Source organism: Anser cygnoides, chromosome 1, assembly GCF_040182565.1.
Source record: "Anser cygnoides isolate HZ-2024a breed goose chromosome 1, Taihu_goose_T2T_genome, whole genome shotgun sequence".
Classification (NCBI taxonomy): Eukaryota; Metazoa; Chordata; class Aves; order Anseriformes; family Anatidae; genus Anser; species Anser cygnoides.
The window spans coordinates 70,187,079-70,214,463 of NC_089873.1; the positions used below are offsets into that span (position 1 = coordinate 70,187,079).

A 27,385-nucleotide genomic window follows, 5' to 3' on the forward strand; every position below is an offset into this window, starting at 1 on the left:
TAACATTATTTATTATTTCCATGATGAAAAATGTAATAAAACTTAATCTAATACATCCAGTAACTACATTTCAATGCCACATTCACTATCAAAATCACTGAATCAGTGAGACTACTCAGGTGATGAAATCTTGTACTAGATGGTTAGAGTTACATGACAAATTTATCCTTTTCAAAACTTTAAATTGAATTTCATGTGATATTCTTTATGAATTGCCACTGAAGTCAGAAAAATGCTCATGTTTAAAAATAAGCATATTTTAAGTGCTTCTGTAGACAGACATTTATAAATGTCATGCAGCCTCCTGGTCCTCATCTAAACTTTTGAGAATTTAGAAGACCTAGAGGTAGTGTGAATTGTTCAATAGTGTTTGTAAAATGATTTGAGCTCCTAACAGAGAAAAGTGTCACCACAGTCCAAATTGTTACCATCATGTATAGGTTTTAACAGCAGTGCGTTTCACAGATTAGGCAATCTTAACTTTATTCAGTAAACTAAGATTCACACAGTGGATTTATACATATAGAATTATCTACATACATTTCACAAAGTCATAAGAAGGTGAGAAAAGTTTAATTACAAGGAAGAAAGAAGAAAGAAAAATAATCAAAATGTATGAATATTCACCTCGAGTATAGACCGAGAAGGATACAGGTAAAACTGGATGAACAAGTCATAGAGACTGTCTATATTTTCCTTCCTCCCATCGTACTCTCCAATATGATGTGGTGTAGAATTTAATTAGTTTTCACTACTGCTCCTTTACCCCCAGTAGCATCACTTCTCACTGCAGCTTAATCACAGCATTTTTGCACAATCTGGGACTTTCCTTTTGTTGTATTTCTTTTGGGAGGACAGGCCATGTAACCTGCTATGGGATACAGCCTGTACATGTTTATTGTGGTTTCCCAGACCAACTACAGCCCACTTACTGTAACCGCAAGCCAGCAGTGGTATGAGAAGAGGCCTCAGGGAAGTGTAGACAAACTAAACAAATGGTGGTTGTCTAATCCTGGACAGACGGGAGGGACATATAGCTAGGCTAAGCAGTCCTGTTACAAAATCATTCCTCTCTTCCTTAAGAACTGGTAAAGGAAGCCATTTCTCCCCATTTAGATGGGGAATCATGTTCTGCATAGGTGCTTCTTGAAAATGTCCTTTAGGTAGATTACATAAGAGTACAACCTGCTGAACATAGTAATGAATAAAAGGCATTTTATTTTCTCCACTAAATTACCATTTAAATTTGGAGAAAAAATGGGTTGCTTTATCGAGAAATGACAGTAGAGACCATGATAACTAAGGAAGGAGTGATTCTGAGACAGACAATTAAGTCTTGGGGAACTGTTGGCTATACAAAACCCCCTTACATCTCTTTGTGGTCCAGAGCAAGATTTTTTTTTTTTTTTTTTTTTTTAAAGGTAAAGGTAAATCTATTTTAACTTTATCTAATTTGACATTCACTGTTATTCTCCTCCAGACCTTTCTGCAATGGTACCCATTTAACTTCATGGTTTCATCTTCTCTGAAGTCTCAAAGAAATCTCAACCTTTACCATGGAAGATTACTCTCCAAGTGGAAAATACAAAGGTATTGCTAGGTTTACACTGTAGCACAATCTTCTGCAAGTAGTAGTTTCTTTGGTGAATGGCTGATATTGCTCCAGGACATTTATACAATAGGATATCACTAATGGATCCATTTGGTGGATCAATTGATTTGTTTCTTAACTCTGTTATTTCTTCTGTCAGATTGCCAACTGTTTTTTTTCTTTATTTTATGCTAGAACAGATGCTTCCAAGAAAACCCTTCCTGAAGTTTTTATTTATTTATATTTTATTTTATTTATGGTAGCCAATTCTGTCAATGGTAGCTCTTTCCCACCTCAAAAACATTTGCCCAAAGGTGAGGGTTGAGAGACCTACTGATCATTGCATAGAATTTTCCCCTGCTTCAAGCATCTTTTGAACAAAATCATAACCAAGGAACGTAGTACTTTGCTTTTTAATATACCAGAGCTTCGTTTGTGGACTCTCATTCTTTTCAGAAGAACAGGAAAATGGTACTTAAATACACTGCTCTGATGACCTAACCATATGTAACAGTTTCCATTTTTTTGGGTTATTATAAGATGTCTATTCATTGTAAGGAATCTGACTCTGCAAGTGCTGAAAAGCCTACATTTCCCAGAACTTCAGGAGTCTTGAGCTGTTCACTGTTTGCAGGGGTACAGTCTATCCTCCCAGAAGTTCTCCTCACTAGAGAAGGAAGATAAGATATTCAGTTGCCTCTAACTATTTGTTCAACATACTGCTTAAGATGTACTTATCTGTAGACAGCCCAGTCTGGTGAAATAATATCCTGAAGAATGAACTCATTCCAACACCACTTTTTTTTTGGCAGTTCATGAAAAGTCTAAATGGGCAGTGTCTCTTGTCTTCTGTGAAACTCACCTTCTGTTTGGCTCATCACCTACAACATCCTCCAACCTGGTATTGATTTTTGTTGGAGATGCCAAAATTAAACGAATGCTGCCTTTCGTTTCACAATGAAGCTTGGTAATAGGCTCAAACCACTAGTATAAGAGCTACTACAAAGCTACTCCTTTAAACTAACCTAGAATGTGTCCAGCCTAATAAATAAATAAATAAAAATGCTGCTTTTGATCTAAAGTGAGTAATTCATTGTAAGATAAAAAAACACAGATTATAGTGGTTAGATTAAAAGAATATAGATTATAGTGGCTATCCACTTTGGTCTATGTAGGGTAATATAAATTTAAAGTGGCTATAGAGCAAAAACTAAAGATAGGGAAAGTTTATTGTTCTACTTCTGCTTTTTTTTTTCTTTCTTAATGACTATGTAAAGTGTCAACATTTCTGATATCAGTAAATCAAATTGTAAAGTAACAAAGTGGAGGTAAATTAAGATTTAAGTGAATGCTACTTGGTATGAAGGACGAAGTCAAAGGTTTGATCTATCTGAACTGCAACTGTTGGCATGTGTTGTCACCCAGTATTGTAATATCTGTGTGCACTTTTTTGGTGCATCTAGACTTAAGCATATCCAAGAGATGCATTTTATTTATAAAATGTTGAAAAAATGTTAGGAGTCATATGATTACTACTGCCTAGGCCCCGATTCTGCCTCTGGGATGTTGATGCTTTGGGAAAATGGAACCCAGCTATGTTTTTCTAGGTGTATATGGCAACCTGCTGATTGCTGTCTCACCAGAATAAACTGTAAACCTTTCCAGCTGTTCTTAATCTGGACCCTTAGCCTTAAAAAAAAAAAAAAAACACACACAAAAAAAAATAGAAACACCAGCAGCTTTCCATTCCTCAGAGCCAAACTTTGCTAAGAATATCTATGTTGTTTTCAAATTTAGCTTCAAATACAAAAATGACTAATAAATCCATATTCCATAATAGGTTGGAAGACTATTATTTAAAACCATACTCAGTTTTTACAACCCATTTCTAGTAAAAATCCCAAACGTTTCACTAATGCTACCATTTCAGAGGCACATCCTGGATGATAGGCATGATACCCAGATAGATACACCAATAAATAAGCAAAGGCTATAAATCTGTCTCAAATTAGTGGTTCGTGTATGTGCAAGGGGGAAGAGAGCCGGGAGAATGTTTTCTAATCTGTTCGCTTCCTGGCTCTTAATGTTCCGTAACTTCACAGCTGGTGATTATATTTCTCTGTGGTTTACGTTATTATGTGCTAAATGCGTTGCTTCGCGCCCTTTGCTGGCACCTGGGTCTTTAACGAGGATGGGGGGGGGGCTTGCAGCCTGCACCTGGGGCCACCTCTCCCACGGCCATTTCAGGCAGGCCAGGGGGGCGCCCCTGACCCTAGGCGAAGTTCCCCGGTGGAGCCCTGAGGCAGAGGCAGGTGGAAGGGAGGGAGGGAGGAAGGGCTGGGGTTTGGAGGGAGCCACAGCCTTGGAGCTCGCAGCGCTTTGGAGGACGGTCGCCCGCTGCCTTCGGGATTCCAGTCCGGGCTTCCCACGAAAACGACTACAAAAACAGCGATCATCATTCGCGAGCATTCATCTTCCTGACTTTTTTACGGCCTCGTAATTGCCCCCTCCCTGACAGGCGGATTTATGCCTCGCCCGGTGGCGGGGCGCTCCGCCGCCCGGGTGGCACCGCGGCCTCCTGCGGGGCGGCAGCGCGGGGGGGGGGGGGGAGGGGGGGGGGTTGTGGCGCGGGGCGAGCCCCATCCCCGGTACACGGAGCTTCCTTCCCCAGAAGCCTCCGTCCCCACGAGCCGGTCCGGCCGCTCCGCAGGCAGCGACCCCCTCTTCCCCGGCAGCCTCTTGCGTAATTAGCGCCTCTGCCGCCCCTCGTTGTTCCGAGCAGGTCTGGGCTCGCTTCTGGGCTTTCAGCTGCCTCCTCTCCTGGGGAGAGGAGAGGGCCTTGCATCACTTGAGTTTTCCGTGCGAAACTCAGGGGCTATCCCGGCAGCGTTCATAAGGGAAAACGGCGTTCTCGCTCTCTTCCTCTTTCCCTCTCCCCCTCTCAGCAGCCTCCCTCCGGGTGCCTCCTGCGGCTCTCCCGGCAGGACTCCGCAACTGCTGCCCCGGCTCCGCTGGCCTTGCAACTGCCAATTTTCGGCCTTCGCCCTTCCCCGCCGTCCGCAGCGGGCATGGCCGGGACCCCGCGGGCCGGGCGGGGACCATCCTGCGGGCAGCGCCGCCCCTGCTCGCCGGGAGCGCCCGGGGGGGATCCGATGGCCTAGAAATTAAGCAGTACTTCGGAGTTGGTACAGCTGCCTCCCCCCACATCCCCCGCCCTCTTCCTTACACCGCTTAGGATCTCCCCGCGTCTCTCCCTTTTTTTTTTTTTCCCCTTTAACTTTGCCGACCCCCCCCCCCCCCCCCCCCCCGCCGCAGCCCGAGGTGGTCGCGGAGGAGGCGAGGCGCCCCCCGGCCCTTCATGCGAGGCTCGGGGAGGAGGTTCAGGGGGGTCCCCCGGCAAATGCCGGCGCTGCGGCGGGGAGCGCCCCCGGCCCGCCGCCTGTCCCCCACGGGCCGGCGCTGACCCCCACCGGGGGCTTGCTCCCACCCCAGCCGGGAAAAGCCCCCGGGGCGGGAGGTCGGGCGGGGCGGCCCGTCGAGGCCATGGCCTCCGGCGTTCGCTTGCCGGCGGCGGGGCGGCAGCGGGGGCGGCCCAGCACCCCGCGGGGGGGAGGCAGCGGTGGGGCGGCGGGGCCCGGGCCGGGGCCGGCCTCCGGGACCGAGCCTCTGCCAGGGGAGACCAGGAGCCGCCGGCAACTTTGCTCGGCCCTGCGCGCCGGCTGCCTCTGGGCACTGCTGCTGCTGCTGGCCCTGGCGGCGCGGGGGGAGCGCGGCCGGGAGCTGGCGGCGGAGGGGGGCGCGGGGCCGCGGGGCTGGGTTTTTTTTGGGGGCTGGCTGCCCCCCGGCGCCGTGCCCCTGGGCCTGGCGGGGGCTTTCTTCGGCGCTGGCCGCTACCTGCTGCGCGGCGGCGTGCGGCCGCGTGCGGCGGCGCTGCTGCTAGCCGCCTGCTGCGGGGGGGAAGCGGCGGCGCAGACGGCGCTGGCGGCAGGGGAGGATCGCTTGCGCTCCCTGGCCGCCGCGGGGGTGGTGCTGAGCTGCCTGGCTGCCGTGACATGGCTGGTGCTGAAGCCGAGGCAGGGCGTCCTGATGATCGCTGTGACTAGCGCGGCCAGGACCACGTCCCTCGTCGCCTTGGATAGGGTCCCGGCGTCCTGGCGGCCCTACCTGGCCTACCTGCTGGGGCTGCTCGGCATCCTCCTGGCCGGCTACGCCGACCGGCTCTGGCCCCCCCGGCGGGCCGCCCCGCTGGCGGAGCCTCCCGTCGCCCCCCCGGCCGCGGACGAAGCCCCGGTGTTCAGGCGTCGGCGGCGGTCCAGCTCCATGATCTCCGCCGAGATGTCGGGCGGCAGCAAGAGCCACCGGCGGACCTCGCTGCCCTGCATCCCCCGCGAGCAGGTAGGGTAAGGGTCGAGGGACCGCAGGGGGGAAGAAGCGGGGTCCCGCCGCGCCCTTCCGGCTGCAGCCCCCTCGCGGGGCGAGCAGAGCGCCGGCTTCTCGCAGCGGTGCGCGGAGTCCCCGACGGCCGGCCCGGGACGGGGGGGAAGCGGGTGCGCCCCGGACCCAGACTGGCTTGCCCCCGGTGCCGGCGGTGGGGAGAGAGCTCGGGGTTGTTCTTGTTACACAGCCATCGGCGGGGCTCGCTTTTAATATTGCTGTTATTTTGGAACCCTGGCAGAAAATTGAGGCGGATGGTACCCGCCTGCCTGGTGGGAACCTGCCCTCACGGCACAGCTGAGAGGTTTCGCAGCATCACCGGCAAGCCCCGCTCCTTAAAACCTGCAGTTTTCTGCAAAGGCGACTTGGCCCGATGAAACTTCGAAGGTGTGCGTGCGGGGGAGCCCAGCAGCTTGTCCTCGGTGGGAGAAATCCCTTATCAGGGCGATAGCGCGTCCTCTGACACCGGCCCGCAGCCGTGCGGTGCTCATCTTTGCACTTTGCCTCCCGGGGCTGTTCCTGTGCCTGGAATCAATAGCTCTCGCTCGGCTATTGTTGTAGGAACGGAGCCGAGGTCTACGCGATTTATCACAACTTGCTTTACTTTAAGAGGTCGTGATTGCAACGGATTAGCGAAAACTTAGTTACCAGCCATGCAGCCTTTTAAATGCGCACCTCAAAAAAAAAAAAGGGGGGGGGAATAAAAGAACCGAGCAAACCTCGTTATCTCTACTGCGTGGCTGTAGAGAGTCCTGCCGCGGACACGAGGTGGGCTTAGCTCTGTACTTGAAGCACTTTCTCATTTTTTTGAGGTTTAAGGTCACCCCCCAAAAGAGTTGTTCGGTGGGTCGAGCGCAGCTGGGCGCGTTGAAAGCCCGTGCTACCCTCGCTTCGTGGAGGAGAGGGAAACCTGGGGGAAAACAAGTGGCAAATGGTATTAAGCTTTCCTTTTCAATTAGTATTGCGAATGACTGGGAGCTGTGGTTAACTGAAGCGCATTGCCCCACACCAAAGGTTTTCTTTCAGGTCACTTGCTGGATAAGCAGTTAAGTATTTTTGAAGTAATGGCATCTAACCATTTGGTGTGGGTGGCTAGTTTGTTTCTGGAAATGGTTTGATTACATCCCTTTGTGGTTGGTTATGACATTTGCTAGAAGAGGGCCTGACAACCTTATATACTTGAGGCTTATTTTACAACAAATGTACTTATTTATTTAACATTTTTGTTTAGATAAACTAAATATTTACCACAGTGTCCAGGCAAATACAGTGTGAAAAAATAGAAGGCTGACTCAGTTCTGACTTTGTTTTAATATGAATTCAGAGAGCGAGAAGGGTGTAAGAATAATTTGTAAATACAATATCTAAGGCAAGAAATTAAAACCGTTTATACTTGATGACGCTAGATGTTTCTGGTGGTTTCTTACAATAATCACTTGTAATGTTTTAAACATATTTCCACTCGCTCTCACACTTTAAGCAAAAGCAGTTTTCCAGTTAACATGTCTAAATGTAATCGTTTAGAGATAGGGCTCACTAGTTTGTGGTCACATCCTTCCCTCTTCTTGTGGAGGGAATTCAGATAATCCATATAGACTGGGGTGTTAGCCTGGCGATGGATAACAGGGTAGATTTCTTCCCCCCCCCGCCCTAGCTTGTGTTTCCCATAGGGACTCCAGTCAGATTTGTCCCAAGCAGCTTCGGCTTCCAAGCTGTGGAGCCAGATTGGTGCGAGCAGGCGACTGTTCAGTTTACCCACTCCAGGATTTTGGCAAATTTCTCTTTCTTTTGTTCTCACTCAGTATTAATCAATAGCGAGATCTGGTATCACTTGCGTCACTCTGTGATTAGAGATGGATGACTACTTTCAAGTTTGTGGAGACTTTTTGTCTTTTATTTTTAAGCACATTGTGGCTGTACGTATGTGAACTTCCCTCCCTAAAAGCTGTCCTTTTAAATAAATTGTAGCACCACAGAAAAACAGAGACCCTGACACAAAGCTCTGTAAGGATCCTGAAGAAATTCTGGGAGACGTGGGGCTCTCTTAACTTGCAGCAAACAAAGGTTGTGTTTATAGCAAGAAATCACCTCTCTGTAGACTTAAAGAAACCATAGGTAAATGTTTCTCTTTTGGACAGTTTTTAAATATAACTTGTTAAAAATAGAGATGAGGGCTTTATAAACAGAACCAGGCCTTCCCTCACCCCTCTGTTTTTAAAAAACATACCCTGACTGCTTCTGGTCCGAAAGATAGTTTCCGAGTATGTCTGAGAGCTGCCAATAACTTGCATCAGGAAATGGATCTACTTTATTGCTTTGAAATACATGCTTTCAGTTGCTGCTGAGTAACTTTAGGACTTCTAGAGGTGTTTCCCGCTGCCTCTCGTGTAATTTTTCCTATTCCTGAGCACTTAGTTAAGGTTTTGTTCTTCCAGAGTGTGGTTCCCTCCCTATCTGACTGCTTGTATGAATACAAGAGCCTGCAAAAGTCAGAGTTTCTGATTTTTTTTTTATTTTTTTAGTCACACGTATCTCAGTTATAATCTAAATTTTTCCCTGCTAGAATACAAATACAAATTTATTTGGCCTTGTGGTATAAAGAGCAGTACCAGGAATTGCAAAGTAACATCACAAATAGGTGTATTAACATAGCTGAAATTAAAAGAATACAAAACTGATGTTTAAGCTACTAATAGAAATAGCTGAAAATGTCTATGTCACTATAAATTATTCCTTCTGTGGAAACATCTCATCTTAATTTCTTATCAGTCCCAAAAATAATTTAAAAAGCAAAAGTTTCATTAAATAAACTACCACAGCCAAACACACACACATGCAGATATAACCTTATTTTGCTGCTAAAAGTGTTCTTTACTATTTTTTTTTAATTCTTTTTTTGCGGGTCTTATGTTTTTGTTTTTTTTTTTTTTCCTTCTCTCTCGACTTCAGCAAATTCTTTGGATTAAAAGATTCCAGTTTGGCTTGTATGCATTTCTCATTGAGAAACGTGTGCTTTGTAGCAGCCTGATCCTGCTTACAGCTGAGTGCTGTCTTCCTGTGATTTCATCAATGCCAGCTGAGGATGTTCAGCTCCTGAAGGGCTTGCTCACCCAGTTTAGAAGATGACTGCACAGAGAAATTGTGAATGGGTGGATGAGACAGACAATGAATGAATGAACAATTTTTTTCCCCCATGTAAATGCACAAGTACCACCAGGATGATGCCGTTCGAGTTTCTTCCTCACGTTTTTGCAAACTTCTTGTAGCTTTTCCTAAATGGTCTGGAGAGAAGATTGTGGTGGGAGGGTTGGAAATGTGTTCTGTGACTTGGTGTTTCCCATTAAAATATTATATGGCCCATGTATTCTAGAGCTTATGCCTCCAATCTCTGCAGGTATAAACATGTGTGTATTAAATGTGTCCGCCGGTCTAAAGGGACAATTTTGTTGTGGCCAGGACAGAGTAGCTGGACAACTTAAACTGTGCAGAAGACTCTTAATTTTTCTTTTTAGCCTCGCTTATTCTTTGTTTTGTCTGGAAGGAGATGGGGCTTTCAGCTAACTTGGATTCATTAGAAGTGTGTGTTAAATGAACTAGAGCAGCTGTTTCCAGTAGTTCAATTTGCTTATCAGGAAAAAATACCTACAAAGGTAGGTATCTTTTCCTGTGGTCAGAAGATTATCACAGGTAGAGCATACATCAGGGTTTGAAATACTTTCTAATTCCCAGACCAGCCTGCAACCCCCTTGGTGACGCAGCCCTTTAACCAGGAAGCACTGGCAGGGTGCTGAGTCTTGCCCTGACCCTCTGCCCTGCACCAGGATGTAGGTCTGATGTTTCCAGCTGCAAGGCCAGCATGTAAACTCCCAGCTTGTCTCTGGCTCCTGGGGCAGAGGTTTTCTACCCATCTTCCTTTGTTGTTTGTCTTTGCTCTTTTCCTACTGATGGGAGATTAGGGATGGGCATCTGAGCATCCGTCACTTATTTTTAACTGGTCTGGGGCTTGTAGTAGCTGTTTTGTGTTGCTACTGCTCTGTGGCATCTGTGCCACATCTTTTCCTTCCTGTTTCTTCCTTCAGCAAGTAATTTTTTTTTCAGGTGAGTGACTTTAGTCCCAGACTCCTCTGTCTTCCTCCAGTGGCAGCTGGAGGAGTCTCACTTGGTGTGACTGCAGTTGGTGGGACTCTGGGTGGTGGCTTTGCATGTCCCGCTCTGCCGCATGGGAAAGCTGTGAGCTGAGACCATCACTATTGCAGCCGGTCTGTGGAGCTGAGAAGACAATACTGTAACAGCTTACATGGTCAAAGATATGACTTCAGTGCTAAGATCTGTGAAATGGATGAGAAAAATAAATGTATTTGGTGGTGGTGGTGGTTTTTTTTTCTTCTTTCCAGGGGAAAATTGAGGCTTTATCTGTTCTTCTAATTGTTTGACAGTGAGAACGTTGTAAGTATCAGGAATACATTACTTCCCTCCCCTCTTTTCTGGCTCTCTAGCATTCTGTCCTTAAAAAAATAAAATAAAATGTACACTTATAACCAATTTTTAGTATTACGTATGCCGCTCTTTGGTTTGAAAATAGGAGAGGTCCAAATGCAACATAAAGATATTTCAAATTTTGGAGAGGAGATAGCAGATTAAGTCTGGACACTAAATGTCATAACATGTTCCTGATTAGACATGAAGCATATTAGCATATACCTTCTTCTTCTAATAAGCCTTATTTAACTGTAATTACTCTGATAATATTTACTGGCGGTACCATTTAGGTCACCAGAAACTGAGTAATAGCAAGTAGTTATGTCACCCAGTGACTTGCTGTAACACAACTGTGTGAAATATTCAAATAAGGCTCCAGGAAAATTCATGCAAGGATTCCAGATGTAATGTGTTTTTCTGTTTGTTTGTTTGTTTGTTTTTCATGGTTTCATTTACTCAGATCTGTTCTACGTACATGTTTTTTTCTCTTTCAACCCTACAAAAATTTTAAAACTGCTAATGAAACTCTCATTATTGGCCAAAATAGATTCTAAACTAATCATATAAATCAAGAAACGGATGTTACGGCACATTGGCAAAAAAGTAAAATACAGTAGTGACTTTCTGCTCTTTCTGAGTGAAGTGTGAAAATGCAAAGCTGTGGAACTGAAAGAAATCTTGTGTATGCTGGGTTGTCACGTTAATTAAATAAACAGCCCGAACAGTGACCCTGTGTATGAAATGTGTTTTGAGAAGCCTCTTGGGGGGTGGAGGGGAAAAACAGTGACACAAGATGTTTTCAACCTTAACTGTGACATTTATATGAATTTGTCCTGATCTGCTGTTAATGTGCTTGTGTTCCAACAGTTTTTTGTTTGTTTGTTTGTTTTTGAAGAAAGGGTGACATAGCTATATCTTGTAACTTGAAGGAATATCACTTGCACTTTTTTTGTTAAAGGATAATTTTTATATGTGTGTGTATGCATGTACATATATGTACATGTACATTTACATATGTGTAAATATATACACAAATCCCACCCTCTAACTAGGAAGGTTGCTGGGTTCTTATGCCTGCAAACAGCAGGGCTTGAAATGGGGGTAAGCCAGCTGCATCTTAAATGGTTTTAGGATAAGAAGAAGGCTGCTGAAATTGAAGCTGCTTTGAGCTAGTTGATACGATTTACTTAGATAATCTAAGTAAAGATGTACAGCTTGTAGCATACCACTTAACAGATAAAGAAATAAATATTACGATTCAGATAGCAAAGTGGAAGTTGAGTTTTTCTTTGGATGCTGTTTTCTGTTTGGTTTTGAAAAAGCTCAATGAATTACTAACTCCTTTCCTCAAAGTTTCTTCTGTGTTAGTTGAAGTGTCATTCAGAAATAAACACCTCTACTTTGGACTAGTTTTTTTTTTTTTTTTTTTAACTTGGCTTGCTACAAGTTGCTACGAGAACAGTAGTAACATCAGGAGTTCTCTGCATCAGAGTAGTGAGAAATAGTGGGATAAATAAATGAAAATGGTATGCCTGCCCAAATTTAAAGGTGGGGGAGTATTGGCTTTTGAGCCGTATTGGGGAGATTAAACGGGATGGTAAGAGGAAGAACCGCTATACGACTTTATCAGGCTTTTCCTTTTCTCAAAGAGCACTTTGAGCTCGCCGTTCCCTCCCTGCTTGCCGGTGTATGCCGCTGCTGGTTCTCGTCGCTTTTTGCCACGCTGTAGGCTCGCCCCCCTGCCCTGCCGGGCTGCACCCCTAGAGGGCACACGAGCCCCTGCTCTGCCCAGCGGCTGCCCGAGGAGCAAAAAACCACAAAACCCAAAATCTGTCCGTGGTACTTAACCGAGTCTTTTATTTATTTATTTATTTATTAACGTTTATCCTACGTATCCGAGCGAATATAGTTGCCTTTTCTTTTTTATTATTATTATTTGCTTTTCGTGCCCTTTTGCTCCTGTTCGTCAGGTCTGCGGTTGCCCGGGTGGCTGAGGACTGATGGGTGGACTGCCCGACCCTTGTCGGCTTGGTAAGATGGGGGCAAGCCAAACCGGTGCTGTAAGGGAAGGTTGTGCTTCTCTCACTGGTCTAACAGCAAAAATGTAGAATCAGGTGGCATTTTTTGGCCTCTAAAAGTCCTTTACAAGCCACCAGAGTGGTTGCAAACCTCAGTACAAAGTAGCTGCCTCAAGAGTAATTGAGAATCCGGAAAAATAGACTAACTCACCATTGCTTTATGTCTTGCTTTATGTGCATGATTCTTTATTTGTACATAAGATTATAAATAAAATGGGAAACGCCATGCCATGCAAAGAACAAACCAGCAGAACCTGCTGATGGGACAGAAGTTCTGGGCTGGTCCTTCCGCACTGCTGCACAAGGGTGGTTTCTGAAGGCCACCATGGGTGCTGCTGAACAAAAGCTGAGACATCCTGCAGGAAAAGTATTGGTAACTCGAGTCTAGCTGGTGAAATTATGTTGCTGATCTTGGAAGCTGTGAGAAATAAGACTTTGTGTCAGCAGGCAGTGTTGGTCATTGAATATCCTTGGTGTGTTTGTGTGCCAGAGTGTTACAGTGACATGAGGTTAGTGAAGTCCTGCGTCGGAGAGCTTTGTTGCGTTTTCTTTAGCTGAAGTGAATAGTTTGGGTCCATGGATAGCCCAAACCATCTAAGAAGAAGATGGAAAGATGAGTAAAGACAGGTCTGCCAGAAGAGTATGGAATGGTATTTTCTTAAAAGGATTTTTTTTGGGAAAAAATCTTTAGTTTTAACTGCTAGAAAGAAGTCTGGATGGGTGTGATAGTAATACACGCTAATTGTGGAATGTGCAGGGTATGAATGAAGCTATTTTTTAAATCACTAGACATTTGTATTTATTATTTACAGGTTTCTTATGTCAAGCAGGTTGAGAATTATTATTATTTTTTTTAATCTGAAACTAGCAATGAAGAAATTTATTAGTTAGTTACTCTGTTGTGGCATGCTTTAGTGCATTTAATGTTTTATCTGAAATGTTCTGTATGAGTCTCTGACCAGGATCTGTTGCTGCATGACTGTGTTCCCATTTTTAATGTGATTAAATACTGAAAGCAATTAGGGAAAAAATGTGTATGAGCATCGGTATAGTTAAATGCACTTTTTCTTTTTCATCCTCTTGTCTCATGAAAAGTGCAAGTCTGGAAGAATATGGAACTTCCACAACAGAAATAGCTCTGACTGTGGTTGAGGTCTCCTTGTCTAATGCCCCAATCTGTTGGTGAAACGTGACTTATCTCCATCGTCTGTTTTAGTTGGTTTTGTTTTGTTTTATAGATATAATTTATGTTTTGGTTTGATTTTTAAAATTATAGTCTGCATTGCTACATTTTTATGGGACTCTTGTGTGCCTAATTCTCGAGGAGTGATGCTTTTCCGACATATTCAGGATGCTTGCTAATGGTTGCTGAACTCCTGAGACAGATGCTGGTGACAGTTTAAAAAGTAACTGTGCCTCATAGAGTGGCTTGTTCTTTTAGAAATATCTCAGCCTGATTAAGAGCTGTGAAAAATATTAATATACTGTTGTCAGCTGGAAAGCTGTATCATTTGCTGTGTTTTGAGGGTCAAGTCACTGATGGATGTTGGATTTCTGTTGTTGATTTTTTTGTTGCCTTTTTTTTTTTTCTGCTTTAACTAAACCTGTTTCTTAGAATAACCTGTCAGACTCTGTTTTTCCATGTTTAAATATTAATATTGTAGGGGAACAATATTACTCATCTTTAAATCTGAACATCACTTATTTTGAGCAGTATCCTTCTTCCTGATATTTGACCATATTTGTTCATAAGCATGCTTGTGAAATGAAATCCAGATGGGGAAAGATTTGAGTGTTTGAATGCCAAAGGTTATGAACAAATTATTGCACTTTAGAGTTCCAGCAGGTTGTTGATACCTTGATACATCTCTGTATACTGAAGTTGCAGCCATGGCACCAGCAATAACTATTTTTTCCTCACCCTGAAGAACAGATACTTCTGCTAGCCTCTCAGACTTGCTCTTTCTATACAGTTTTAAATAAGCCAACATATGTTTGTTTAATGCCATGGAGCATAGGCAGAACGTTAGTATGTTTTGTAACCTATGTTACATACAAATATAGATTCCAGGCAAAAATCGATACCCCAAATTTACATTAAAAATACCCCCAATTTACATTAAAATTGGAATGTCAGGCAGCTGAAGAGGACAGAGTGATAGGCTGTCTGCCCTGTTGTGTTGATAATGTCATTCGGGTGTCAGTCTGCAAAGAGACCCTCAGGAGCATTATGTTTGCATATCTGACAAGTAACAAAAGAAAGTACTTGGAAAGGATGATGCAGTAGTTGAGAAGCTACATCTGAGCAATGTTTTCTCCACTTCTAATCCAGATAGACTTGCCCAAGCTTTTTGTAGCCTGCAGAGAAACACAAAACCTAGTCTATGTCCATGTATTGCCAGTTGAAATGACAGCTATAGAAAGGTGCAGACCTATCTGCAAAAGGGCCGCACAATCATGTCTTATGTGTTATCCCTCCCATATGGGAATGCACTCAACACATAGGTGTGTTCCCATACAGAAGTCTGCATATAGTTTTTTTTTTGCTTGTTTTTGGTTTTCTTGAGCAGATATCCATTCATTTTCTTACTCCAAAGAAAGCAATTAAAAGTGTTGTTTGTGCTGCTTAGATAGGTACCTGAGACCTTGTAGCATATTTTTGTGTGCATGCATTCACGCATGCACATATATCATACACATAGATATGTGTGTGTTAAGATAAAGATGTGTGTGCTTTTATGTACGTATACTCAAATTAGTAAGTATTAGTATGTATTCAAATCAGAAATGGGATGATTGTGTGTGTGTGTTTTTTTTTTTTCCCCCTCATGTCTCCCAGGAGTGATTGTTAAGCTATCTTAGAGGGATGGAACTGTTTTTTTGACTCAGAGCACAGTCTGTAGTTTGAGTTACATATGATGCTGACCTTTCTGGATATTTAATAATATTTTCTGATGTGTCTGCAGACAGGCTTGTTTCTTAATACACCAGCCTCTGTAACCACTGCCTGACTTTTGATTTGTAACTACTTCAGGGGTGATTTTGATAAGTACCTATATACTTATGTTCTAGAAGTGTATACATTCCAATATGACAGCTGTAACTTGGTGCTACAACTCTGTTCCAGAGGTTGCAAAGCCATTGAGGTGGTTGCTTTTTATGGTGTCTCTGGTACCTAGCCTGACTTGTTGCTAATTTTGGCTGTGACATGGAGCTGAGATCTGATAAGCTCCCTGTATAGCTGGAGCCAGCGTTGTTCTCATGGGCATAAATGGGGGCTTGTTCAACATGGAGCTCTGCCTGGTTAGAATTGTGATAAGAGCAGCTGGATTAAATAAGAGACTCTTATTGCCCCCCCCCCCCCCCCCCCCCCCCCCAAAAAAAAAAAAAGAGCTTTAGCTGGCAAAACTTACTCTGCTATGTATAGTGGTTGTATTATTGCTGCCTTATGCCTCTTTTGATAGCAGCTGTGGACTAGTTAGTATTAGTGATTTATTAAGACAGTTCTGAAAATGAGTGACAGAAATGCTACCTCTTTAGATTTCATTCCTTGAGATTCACTGTTTTTCTGTTGACTTTTAAATTCTGTATGAAATGTTGCAATGTAAGTTGTATGCCATTACTGGCTTTTTTTTTTAAACTTAATTCATATGCAACGTTCATTTTTAAATGCAGTTCCAATTGTCTACAGATTATGTAAAGCTCAAATGAATAAACATTTTCTATTAAAGGATTTGATGTCTTGTTTGTGAGGAACTGAACTGTGGGGAGGACTCAGCTAGCGACTCAGAAGTTAGAAGGGGGACAAGAGTGGGAGGAGAACCTTACTCTTGCTGGTAAAAGTTTCCTGCTCAGGTTTGCAGACCATTTTTGCTTCCTCTAACTTGTGGAGAAGCAAGCGCATTCAATACTGTCCAGAAGCAGGCAGGTATAGAAATAGGTGTATGCAGTTTGGATGATTTATTTCAGGCAGGGCTGGCTATGTACATGCCTCACCACAGAGACAACCCTGAGAAGCTGTTCAGTGGCAAACAGAAATACTGTCTGTGTCATACTGATATTGAAAACTGACTTCTGAGTTGCAGAATACAAAATGCTTGTTCTTACTAAGCTTGCCATGTTTGTGTCAAGCAGTGTAATAGAGGAGCATGTGATAATAGTGCAACAAATAGGTGGATTGGGGTGCCAGCACTTCAGCACATAGTCAAGCTTAAATTCCACTTGAGGATCCAAGCCTGTTGTTTCCTCTTGGCAAGGCACCTTTGGAGTCAGATCCAGCTAATAGGAAATACTCAGCGCTAGGGCTTAACTGAAATTTAGGACATCTGAATCTAGCTTTCTGGGTACATGTGATGTGGTGAGAGAGATGGCGAAACCAAATGTTTTGTGGAGAATTCTTGAACATTTTTGAGTGAAGCAGTAAAGGTAGATCATCCATCTCCTTTCTCTTAAATCTATGCAATCTTTATTTCAACTTTCTCTTCTACTGTGTGTGGTGTATAAAATCTAGTCCTGAAATGTGGGATGTTCTTATTCTGGGTAGTTGGAACAGAAGTGACTATGAGAAATTCGGGGACAGAAGTGACTATGAGGCAGATTCAATATTTTTCATTCCAGTGTAGTCATTCCTGGATATAGAATTTTCTTTTCCTTTAGTGTTATGTGTAGAAAAGAGAGGAGATCCTTAAGATTAACCTTAAAATATCCTGAGCTGGGGCTGTGATCTGCCATTCGAGCAGACTTTTTAGAAAGACAGAAATTGAATTCTTTAGAATTTATTATTTTCTTGGGAACTGCAGTAAATCTACCATCAAAACTGATAAAATTCTTGGCCATGAATTAGTGCAACTCCTTAATGGGAGTCTGCAACTTCAATGTACATATTTATTTCATGTTTTGATTTGCTCTCTATATATTCTGTTCTCAAATGAAAGTGGAAACGTGATGATGAGTAAAGGCATAGATTTTTAAACTGGTCAGTATATTATAAAATAAATTGATATGCATTATTTTTTTATTTTATTTTTTTAAATGAAATGAGAAAAAATTATAAAGCCTGAATCCTCAGCTATTGGGAACTGTGACAAGACAGCTTCCTCTACAATCATTCAATTTACTTCTGAGAACTTGGCCTAGGGGTTCTTGAGTCTTCTATTTGGTTAAGATTTTTGAAACTGAGATAAAAGTAATGATCAGATCATCTTAAGCATTCATAATAGAATCATAGAATCATAGAATATCCCGAGTTGGAAGGGACCCATAAGGATCATCAAGTCCAACTCCTGGCACCGCACAGGTCTGCCCAAAAGTTTAGACCGTGTGACTAAGTGCACAGTCCAATCTCTTCTTAAATTCAGACAGGCTTGGTGCAGTGACTACTTCCCTGGGGAGCCTGTTCCAGTGTGCGACCGCCCTCTCGGTGAAAAACCTCTTCCTGATGTCCAACCTAAGCTTCCCCTGCCTCAGCTTCACACCGTTCCCACGAGTCCAGTCACTGGTGATAACAGAGAATAGGTCACCTGCCTCTCCACTCCCTCTCGCGAGGAATTTGTAGACTGTGATGAGGTCCCCCCTCAGCCTCCTCTTCTCCAGGCTGAACAGGCCCAGTGACCTCAGCCGCTCCTCATACGTCTTCCCCTCTAGGCCTTTCACCATCTTCGTCGCCCTCCTCTGGACACTCTCCAACAGTTTAATGTCCTTTTTGTACTGTGGTGCCCAGAACTGCACACAGTACTCGAGGTGAGGCCGCACCAGCGCAGAGTAGAGCAGGACAATCACTTCCCTTGACCGACTAGCGATGCCGTGCTTGATGCACCCCAGGATGTGGTTGGCCCTCCTGGCTGCCAGGGCACACTGCTGGCTCATATTCAACTTGCTGTCAACCACAACCCTCAGATCCCTCTAAGTAAAGCAAGTAAAGGAGATGAGAACTTCAGTCAGAAACCTGATAGTGTAGAAAGTTGCTTTCTATCTTTCCCATAATCTTAATGGATTGTTATCTAAAATGGTGAATCGGTGTCTACAGGTGTAATTATGTCATATGCTCTCTGTTGAATGCTTGAATTTGCAAATGCAGATATTTTTGAAGAAATGTGTATTTAATTTCTTAGATGTATGAAGGATTTTTTTCAAGTGGTTATTAAATAAAAAGTAAACTTAAGAGAAGTCTCCTGATATTGATGCCCACATGCTTTAACAGCTCACTTAGTGCCACTCTTCTAAGATGTGATGAATGGTCAAATGTTGCATTTTGATCTAGGAATGTTTACATCAATGAGCTGAGTATTCTCTTATTATTCCCTGTCTTCTAGCCCAGAAAATCTGAAACCTATTTTCCCTCATTAAAGGCAAACAAAACAAGTTGAGGGTGGGCTTTGGACACTTGATTCTGCTTCCACGTGTAAGAAAGTTGGTTAAACTTGTTTCAGTCTGTGACTGACACTGAAGAAACATTATTATTCTGCCTGGTGATAACTTTTTCTTAGGTTGTCACACTTCTTTCCTTTCAACTTGGTTCAAGAGCATCTGATTTTTGTTTGTTTGTTTGTTTGCTGTACCAGCGATATACACCCCTCATTTTGAAAGTAAGGAGATACAATCACGGATTTCAAGAGATGATAGTTACCTTGCTCTAAATGCAAAGTCTTGAATCCAACTGGTGCGTTGGAGGAAATTTCCATACATCAATGACAGGCATGCTCTTGTTACAATATGTGATATGAATGCGAAGGGCTTGTAAATAGATAGAAGAATAATAGATTAAAAAAAGGCAGTTTCAGAAAAGTGCAAGTAAAATTTCCAATTATTATTTGATATCTGGCTTAAGAATGTATATTAATTGGAGAAATATAGGTTTTTCATTTGTTAACACCAAACCAAGAAATACATTTAGTTGATAACCACTGTTATTTCACCTCTCCCCCTCTTTCTGGAGTCTCTTATTTTTAACACTATACTTTTTAAATATTTTGCTTTCCATACACTGTAGTGACCTTTCACCTTTTTGGGACTGTTTGTTCTGGGCAATGGTTGGAGTGATAGCATGGCTCTTGTGACATCAAAAACATTTTTATTGGCAATTCTCCTGATGATGGATTCAAAAGTCTGACAGTGGTGAAGATGACTAAGTAGAGACAGATTTATGTGGAAATCTTATTAATACCCATAAAAGAGAGAAAGAAGGCATAAGAAATTTGGCTCCAAATAAACAACCAAAAAATGCTCTGTTCTTAGAAGCATTTGGCACTGCTCCATCATGCCTTTTGTGGGAACTGGCTCTTTGTCTGGCCTAATCTTGATTTTTTTTTTCTTTTTAAAGATTACTAAAGACTTCCACTTTTCTCAAACTTTCTCACAGTAGAATAAAATTAATTTTCATTTTGGTAATGCATAAATCAGTTAATTATTTCAAAGACAATGTAAAACAGATGTCTTGCCTTGTTTCTCAGCAAAGATTTAACAGTAGCTTTGCTGTGAGATCTTTCACTGCCACCAAATGTCCCTAGATGTTATATATTGTTCTCATAATCAGCAATTTACAAAAAAGGGGAATTTTTTTTTTGGCTACAGAATTTGATGGCTGGAAAGAAACTGTAGCAGGGATGGGAAATCATAATTCAGTTTTTTTGGTACTTGGATCTAAATTTACGCAGACTTTTTGAGAGTAAAGAGCGGGCACTGGACTTCATAGCAGAGGTCCATCTGTTCATTGTGGGATTTGTGGTTCCAAACCTTATGGTAGGTGGTTCTAGCTTAGTCGCTTTTTGATACAACTCGGTGAAAACAGAAAGGTAGCAACTAATTGGGGTTTTTTTGCTTGTTCTGTCCTGTGTGTATATTCATTTTAGCCAATCTGCAGCTCTGGGAGTCTCATTGACTCCCTTGACGTTAATGTCAATGTTCTGAAGAAGAGTGCCCAGTTTGGCGCACACAGCATGGTTATTTCACATTTGCTGTTGGCAGCAGAAGTTCCTCTATCGTACTGCTGGAGAGAAAACCTCCTTCAGGCTTTAATTCAGTTCAGCCCAGTTGGTGGTGAATATTGAAATGCGTGTGCGACAACAGAGCAAGCTCAATGCCTCAATGGAAAGAGTTGCCAGCAGTCAGCTGAAAGGTTCTTCATAGTGGTTTTGGTATCAGCCTTGGGAGAGGTGCCTGTGATGCCTGGTGCATGCTAAGCTGCATGTGCTTGTCTGTGCAGCTGCAGTAAAGTTTTCTACTTAGCAAAAATAGAGATTATTATTATTATTTTTTAATAATAGTATGTTCAGGCAAAAATCTTTTATAAATGAAATACCTGCATGTGTTCTTTGCATGTGAGTAGAGCTTTTCATTGTGGAAATGTTTTCTAATATTCTGAACATTATTTCTTCCCTGTTCCTGTTGCATATGTAATTGAAACAATTCCTGGTTTCCTTTAAATTGTTACTTTGATGAGCTAGGCATGTAACTAGTCAAGACATTGTGTTTTAGATCTTTGACTGGTCCATGTACCAGTGAGCATCTTGTACTTTTTCCATATGTGTATTATTTTTCCCAGTGAGAAGGGTACGCCAAGCTCACTCCTGATGTGAGCACATACTGATTTGAAATAGGAAGCAATGAAATAGCTTTTATAGCTGGCTTAGGAGGAAGATCTTATTCTTTACTTGCTTACTTCTACTCCTTGAACATGTGTAGTTTTTAGTCCTGTTCTTAGCACTGCCTTTGAAATTGTAACCCTTTCAGAGGAAGCAACAACCAAGCCAAGAAGAAAACAGGAAAGAATCCTTATCTGGATGAGAAGATTGTATCTTATAGAAATCTTCACCATGAGCTGTTGCTTATGGACCTGGAGAGACAGCTCACATGGGCTGGTCATTGGCCCCTTTTGCTCATCTGATGACACTATGAATTGACCAGCTGTAGGTGGGATTGATATCCTGCAGATGGCTTGTTGGCCAGGAGGTCAAATTCTTATCTCGTATCTGAAGTCCCACGGCTGTGCTCCTGTGATGGTAGCACTTACTGTGCTCTTCAAGTTCCTAAGATGGCATAGTTCTTTTTAATAACACTTGGTAAAATTTCAGGACTGCTGTCTCCACCCATCCTCTACTTTTGCATTTTTTTTTGGTCATTTTGGAAAGCAGCAATGCTGTAAGAAAACACATTTTGCGAGGCCAGCAGGTTTTAAGTTGCTTTGTCAGAAGCTTCCATACAGAGCTACAAGTACTGAAATCTGTTATTCCTTTGATATTTGAATATAAAACAGCAAATTGGTGTTCCTTCTGCTAATTTTACCTAGTGTTTTTACTGTTCTTCTCACCTTTAGAAAACTATAGAATTCTGGCCTAACCTTAAGAGGTGCATTCTGGCCTAACCTTAAGAGGTGCATTCAACTTGTGCTGAACTCGGTGGGTAATAAGAATGAAATTGGGAACAGATTAATCCCATGTCAGCTTTCATATTAAACATTGTTGTGGAAAAACTGTAGAAGCGAGTGTAAGTTCTTGCCGGCCTGAGGGTATGGGTAGAAAGTGGGCACTGAAGTTGCTAGCTCTGATTTAATAGCTCTGAGCTGCTGTGTTCTGATTTGAAGGGTTGTAGTACATCTCTGTAGGCATAGTTCTAAGATGGCATAGTTTTTTTTATTAACTCTTGGTAAAATTTCAGGACTGCTGTCTCTACCCATCCCTACTTTTGCATTTATTTTTTATTTTTGGTCATTTTGGAAAGCAGTAATGCTGTAAGCAGTAATGCTAGGAAGCTGAGTTAGGGAAAGCATGAGAGCTGTTCCTCTTGGGTGAACTATATCTTGTTGGCCGTACTTGAGGCAATTAAAATACCAGATTGAGTGAGGTGAAGAATCAGTGCTGTATTCTTCTTCTGTCACATCTAACTTTCCCTTCTTCAGATGTGTGACTTACCTTAGGCTGGTTAGCTTCACGCTCTGCAAAATGAGTGTGCAGAGGTGTTTGAATAAAATTCAGTTTGAAGGGAAACATGTTTCTCAGTCTCCTGTTTGCCATGGAGGCCAAATGCATTGCATCCGGTCGCTGCTGGATGAAGCCTGGAAGTCCAGAGTTCCCTCTGAATTCTTCTCGTACTTCACAGCTCCTCCCTGCTTTATATATACAAACAACATTCTTTGAGGGAACTGGAGAGGGCGGAAATGGCTACAAAAAACAAACAAACAAAAAAATAACAACACCGTATCTTTTCTGATATGTCAGAAGATACCAGAATTCCTTTCTGTGTGCTCTGTGCCTGCTGGCAGCTGATTTCTTTTTCATTCTGCCTGTTTTGTAGCAAAGGAGGCTTGGTTTGGAATTAGGGAAAACCTTTCTAACAGTAATGGTGGTAAAACTCTGCGACAAGGTATCAAGGGGACTTTCATGCATGTACATGAGAGGCTCTTTTAAAATAGCTTTTTGGATGTTCTTCCAAGCAGGTCTAGATGCCCGCTTTTTCTTAGGCAAGCAGAGCTGTTGTTGCCAGTGTTCTCCACCCCTGCCGCCCACATCTGCTTGTGGGCTCTTTTCCCCCGCTGCTGGCCAGCATCCTTGTGCAGTGACAGTTCTGCTCACCCTCTCAATGCCGAGCCTGACCATTAAGCCCAGTTTGTTTCACCTGGTACCCAGTACGCAATGTTAATGTTACTCTGGAGCTGGGAGTTTGCAGCCTAGGTTCCTTCCCTTGGACAAGATTACTGAAGAACAGATGAGACTTCTTGTGTCTTTGATGCCTTACCCTTCTCTAGTTCAGGAGCTGCTATGCTGTTTGGTTTGCATTATCAGGTTGTGATTGGTGGCAGTTTTTTTTTTACTTTTCTTTTTCTTCCTTTGTAGTGATAGTGTTTGAGTCCCAGGTAGGATTCTCATTGCTCTTTGTTTTGGCCAAGATACAAGTTTATTTATTAAGTCCACTTGTTAGCTTAATGCATTTGTGGCTGCCAAAAGAGTGCTACATGGTGTAAGTGAGATGAAGTGGCTGGAAGCTGTTTGGATTTGCGTGCAGCATGGTTTCTTAGCAGCCAGATAAGAGATGACACTTTGAAGGGCATGACACAGCACCCAAGGGCCAGACCTTTCAATCCCTGCTCACGTGAGTGAGCAGTGCTCGGGTTCGGAGAAAGCTCCCGCATGAGGAAGAGCCCGGGGATGTGTTTGTGTAGGGTACAGCACGTTCGATGTGACACCCCCTCTGCCCAACCCAGAAGTTCTTGTTTGGTTGGTTTTTTAATATGCTCCTTGTCGGTTTGTGTTGTGGGTTTTTTTTTTTTCCTTTCTTTTTCTTTTTATTTTTTTCTCTTTTTTGGATTCACTTCAGCCTGCGTTTACTGGAAGGTTCTTAAACAGCTGCTAAAACCTCAGTTTGCCAATGGTAAAATTGCCCAATCGACTCCAGGAGATAATCCCAGAGGAGACCTTTGAATGCATTGACTGTCATTAGAAATAGGTTAGATGCCTCCAGGTACCTTTCTGGGAAGGGATTCTTGTTTTTAAAACTGTATCTACTTGCTTAGTTAAGAACTAAGTAACTGGTTAGTGTGACCAGTAACAAAAGCCATATTTTAAATTCGTATTAAATCCTCTCAGAGAACTCTCTAGTTAATGCTTCTCAGCATAGAAATAAAGCAGCTGCTGTGACTGAGAGGTTTAAAGTCTCAAATCAGGAAGAGTTTCTCAGCTTGATGTACCTCAGTGGGCTTAGGCAGTGCAATCCACAGCTGGTGGACTCCAGCTTCTCTTCAGAGGCTATGAAATATGAAGCGTTTGGGCCTGAGGACTGAGTTATATATTAGGTGGGGAAGTGGCACCCTGGGGGAAGATAAGCTGTGACAAGAACTAAGATTTTCATAATTCTTTTTAAGTCAAGAGAAAAAAAGCGTGGTGGGCTTTGGTGTATCAAACATGAAGAATAAACCCCTTCCTTCCAATGCTGGACTCCAAAATTCATTGGTGGAAATACTGGAGATGCTGACCTTATTGATGGCTTAAAATACCTGGTTGAAACTACTTCCACAGACTTCTAGCTTTGAAGATGCAAAACTGAATAGCTAACTCCACATTGTATCAGAGCTCTGTCATATGTCTTGCTTCCTCCTCCTGAGCTGGGGAAGCAGAATTAAACAAAACAAAAACCCCACCAACACCAAACAACAAAACAAACAACAACCAACCAAACAACAAAAAAAAAAGCAAACGGAATGTTGCTCAGGATTAAGCTTCTCTCATTTTGGTGTTTCCAGTTGTGAGCCTTCAGTGGTTACAGGACTGTTAATTGAATTATCGCCTCAATATTTATGTCTCTCCCCCTATGCATAGGGCTCTGCATGGTCTCGGGCATCCTTAGGATCTTGATCTCACAAGGAGGATAGTGGGGTTGTGCTGTATGTGCAGCAGTACAAGCATAAATGACAGATTTGAGGACCAGGACTATGTTAAGTAGGGAACTCGTTTGCAGAATGGAAGTGTTTATATATAGAATAAGTATACATGTGTATTTTTAATTGATGTGTGGGTACCTGTAGACCTATTAATAGATGAAAATAAGGAGAGGAGAGGAAACAAAGCACCACAGCTGTGATTTATCAAGGCCGACATGTAAACAAATATTATTCTAGTAATCAGAGGAAATTCTTTGTAAAGCATGTACAAGAGAGGTATTTTAACCCACCTCAACGATTTCCTGCCTGACTGTATCCAAAGAAAATCAGACAGACTTTTCCCCTGCCCCCACAAGGGTCACTTTTAAATAACTATTTCTCTGCTCCCCTATTTCTGTTAAAGTTGGTTGTTTTTTGTTTGTTTTTTTTGTTTGTTTCTGATTTTTTTCTTTTCTGTTGTCAAATACTTCTTAACTCTTTTTTGACCTAGTGTCTAAAACTTCATCTAAGATGTTCACTGGGGTGGGGGAGAAGGATATGGTTCAGTATTTAATTGTATATTAAAGCCGAAGGATGCTGCCTTTTAGGCATTTGAGTGACTGGATGGCAGGATGCATAGTTGCTTTTCCAGCATGCTCTGCCAGCCTTCTGATATTGCCTTCACTGAAGTCCACAAGGATGTGCAAACTTGGTGTGTTTGTCTCTGTGCTCCACGAAGTGGTGGTGGAGATGGTGCACGTTTGTCCAATTTGTTAAATCACTTCTGAGTGTGACTGCCACAGCTGTTTGGGTAGAGCACCCACTTTTGTACAGCTGGTTCAAGGAGTTGCAAAGAACACCTTTACCCTCTATACATCATAACTGTTTCAAACTCTTATGCATCTGAACTCTTAAAACTGGTATGGGGGGGTGTGTGTGTGAGGATCAGGCACTATATATCACTAGAGAAATGGAGGTAAGTGACTTGAGCAAAGTCACCTGGAAAATGAATGGTACAACAAGGGGTTGAATCTAGCTCTTAAAGCATCCCAGACTCATCTCATCAAACTTCAGCTGCCTAAGGGCAGCACTCTGGTTAGGACCCTGCTAGTCCCTAAACCTCTCTTGCATTCAATTATTTTTATCTTTGCTATTAGAAAGTATGTTTCTAAGTTGGCTTAATAAGATTCCTACTTCAATTGTCTGTCAAAAACAGGAATTAAGAAAATATACCCAAGGGACTTTATTAGCTGAAATAGGGGAGAAAAGAAAAAGAAGAAAATGAAGAAAGAAAAAAAAGAAAGAAAAAAGTACTGCAGAAGAGATTTCTCTGGGCAGCAGAAAGTAGAGCAATTTCCCAGTTCTTTTTGGCAGAAAGGCTTTGAATGTTTTGTCCTAATAAGCCTTCTTTCTCAATGTGTATTGCAAACCACAAACACACCATTTATCTGCTGGGAATAATATTAATAATTTGAAGAGTGACTAGAAATAAAAACAAATCTGGTTAATATCATCCATGAACTGACTTGATTTAAAACAAAACAAAATTAAAAAAAAACACAACAGCGACAAAAAAAATTGAAAAAATTATTCAAATGCATGAATCTGTAGGTACTGTGGTGGCTGACAATACAAGACAGAAAAGCATTTGCACGAAGTGTAACCTTGAGTTCCTCTCTAGCCTGTACTGAGCACGAACATTTGAAAAGAATGATAGATGATCGCTAACCCAAAGACTTCACACTGAGGCTTTTCGTGTTTTTCTCCTGTGATCATCTTAACATTTAATGATGAGATTGATGTTTTGAAATGCCAGTTCATATTGTAAATATATTGTAAAAGACTGGTTTGTGGGGAGAGAAGAAAGAATGAGGACCAACTGCTTGTGCAGTGTTGAAATGGCTCCAGCATTTAAAAGAGTCAGAGGTCTTTGAGGGAGTCTGTGGTTAAGGGACATTTTCTGCTGCATCACGGATGATCTGGCCTCATAGGGAGTTCTTTGGGTTCTTTCCTGATGATTAAAACCACACTGCAAGGGGGCATGGGGATATTGGACCCCTAACCCTTTTCCCCTGGATACGGCAGACCGTGCATGTACCACGTTTTGTGGCTGTCGGTCTGTGTGTCTAGCTATGTGGGCAGAGTCCTAGCAAAAATACTGTGAAAGCAGTCTTTTTGGGGTACGTTGGTTACTGAGGCTGTGTGAAAGGAGGACAGGGATGGAAAAGAGCTCAGTCTTTTCTGAGGAGTCTTTTCTCCTGTGTAGGAGCAGAAATCAGCATCATCAGCAAGTTACCAGCAGTCCTGGCTATCAGGGGAGGTCCCAGTTGATTAGCAGCTAGCAAACGTGATGCCCATCTACAAGAAGAGCTGGAGGGTAGACCTGGGAAACTATAGGCCTATTAGTTTGACTTCAGTGCCAGGGAAGCTCATGGAGCAGATTATCTTGAGTGTCAT

At 42.7% G+C, this 27,385-nt stretch overlaps 1 protein-coding gene across 2 annotated transcripts in view; it reads left to right on the top strand.

Annotated features, from left to right (window-relative positions):
- Positions 1 to 4,893: 4,893 nt before the first annotated feature.
- The window catches only part of PDE3A (phosphodiesterase 3A), a 264,104-nt gene continuing 241,612 nt past the window's right edge, over positions 4,894 to 27,385 (top strand). For both annotated transcript variants that reach the window (XM_048048597.2, XM_048048596.2), the window contains exon 1: positions 4,894 to 5,986. In XM_048048597.2, the coding sequence (XP_047904554.2) occupies positions 5,135 to 5,986 (852 nt within the window). In that variant the 5' untranslated portion in view covers positions 4,894 to 5,134. The remainder of the gene's footprint in view (positions 5,987 to 27,385) is intronic.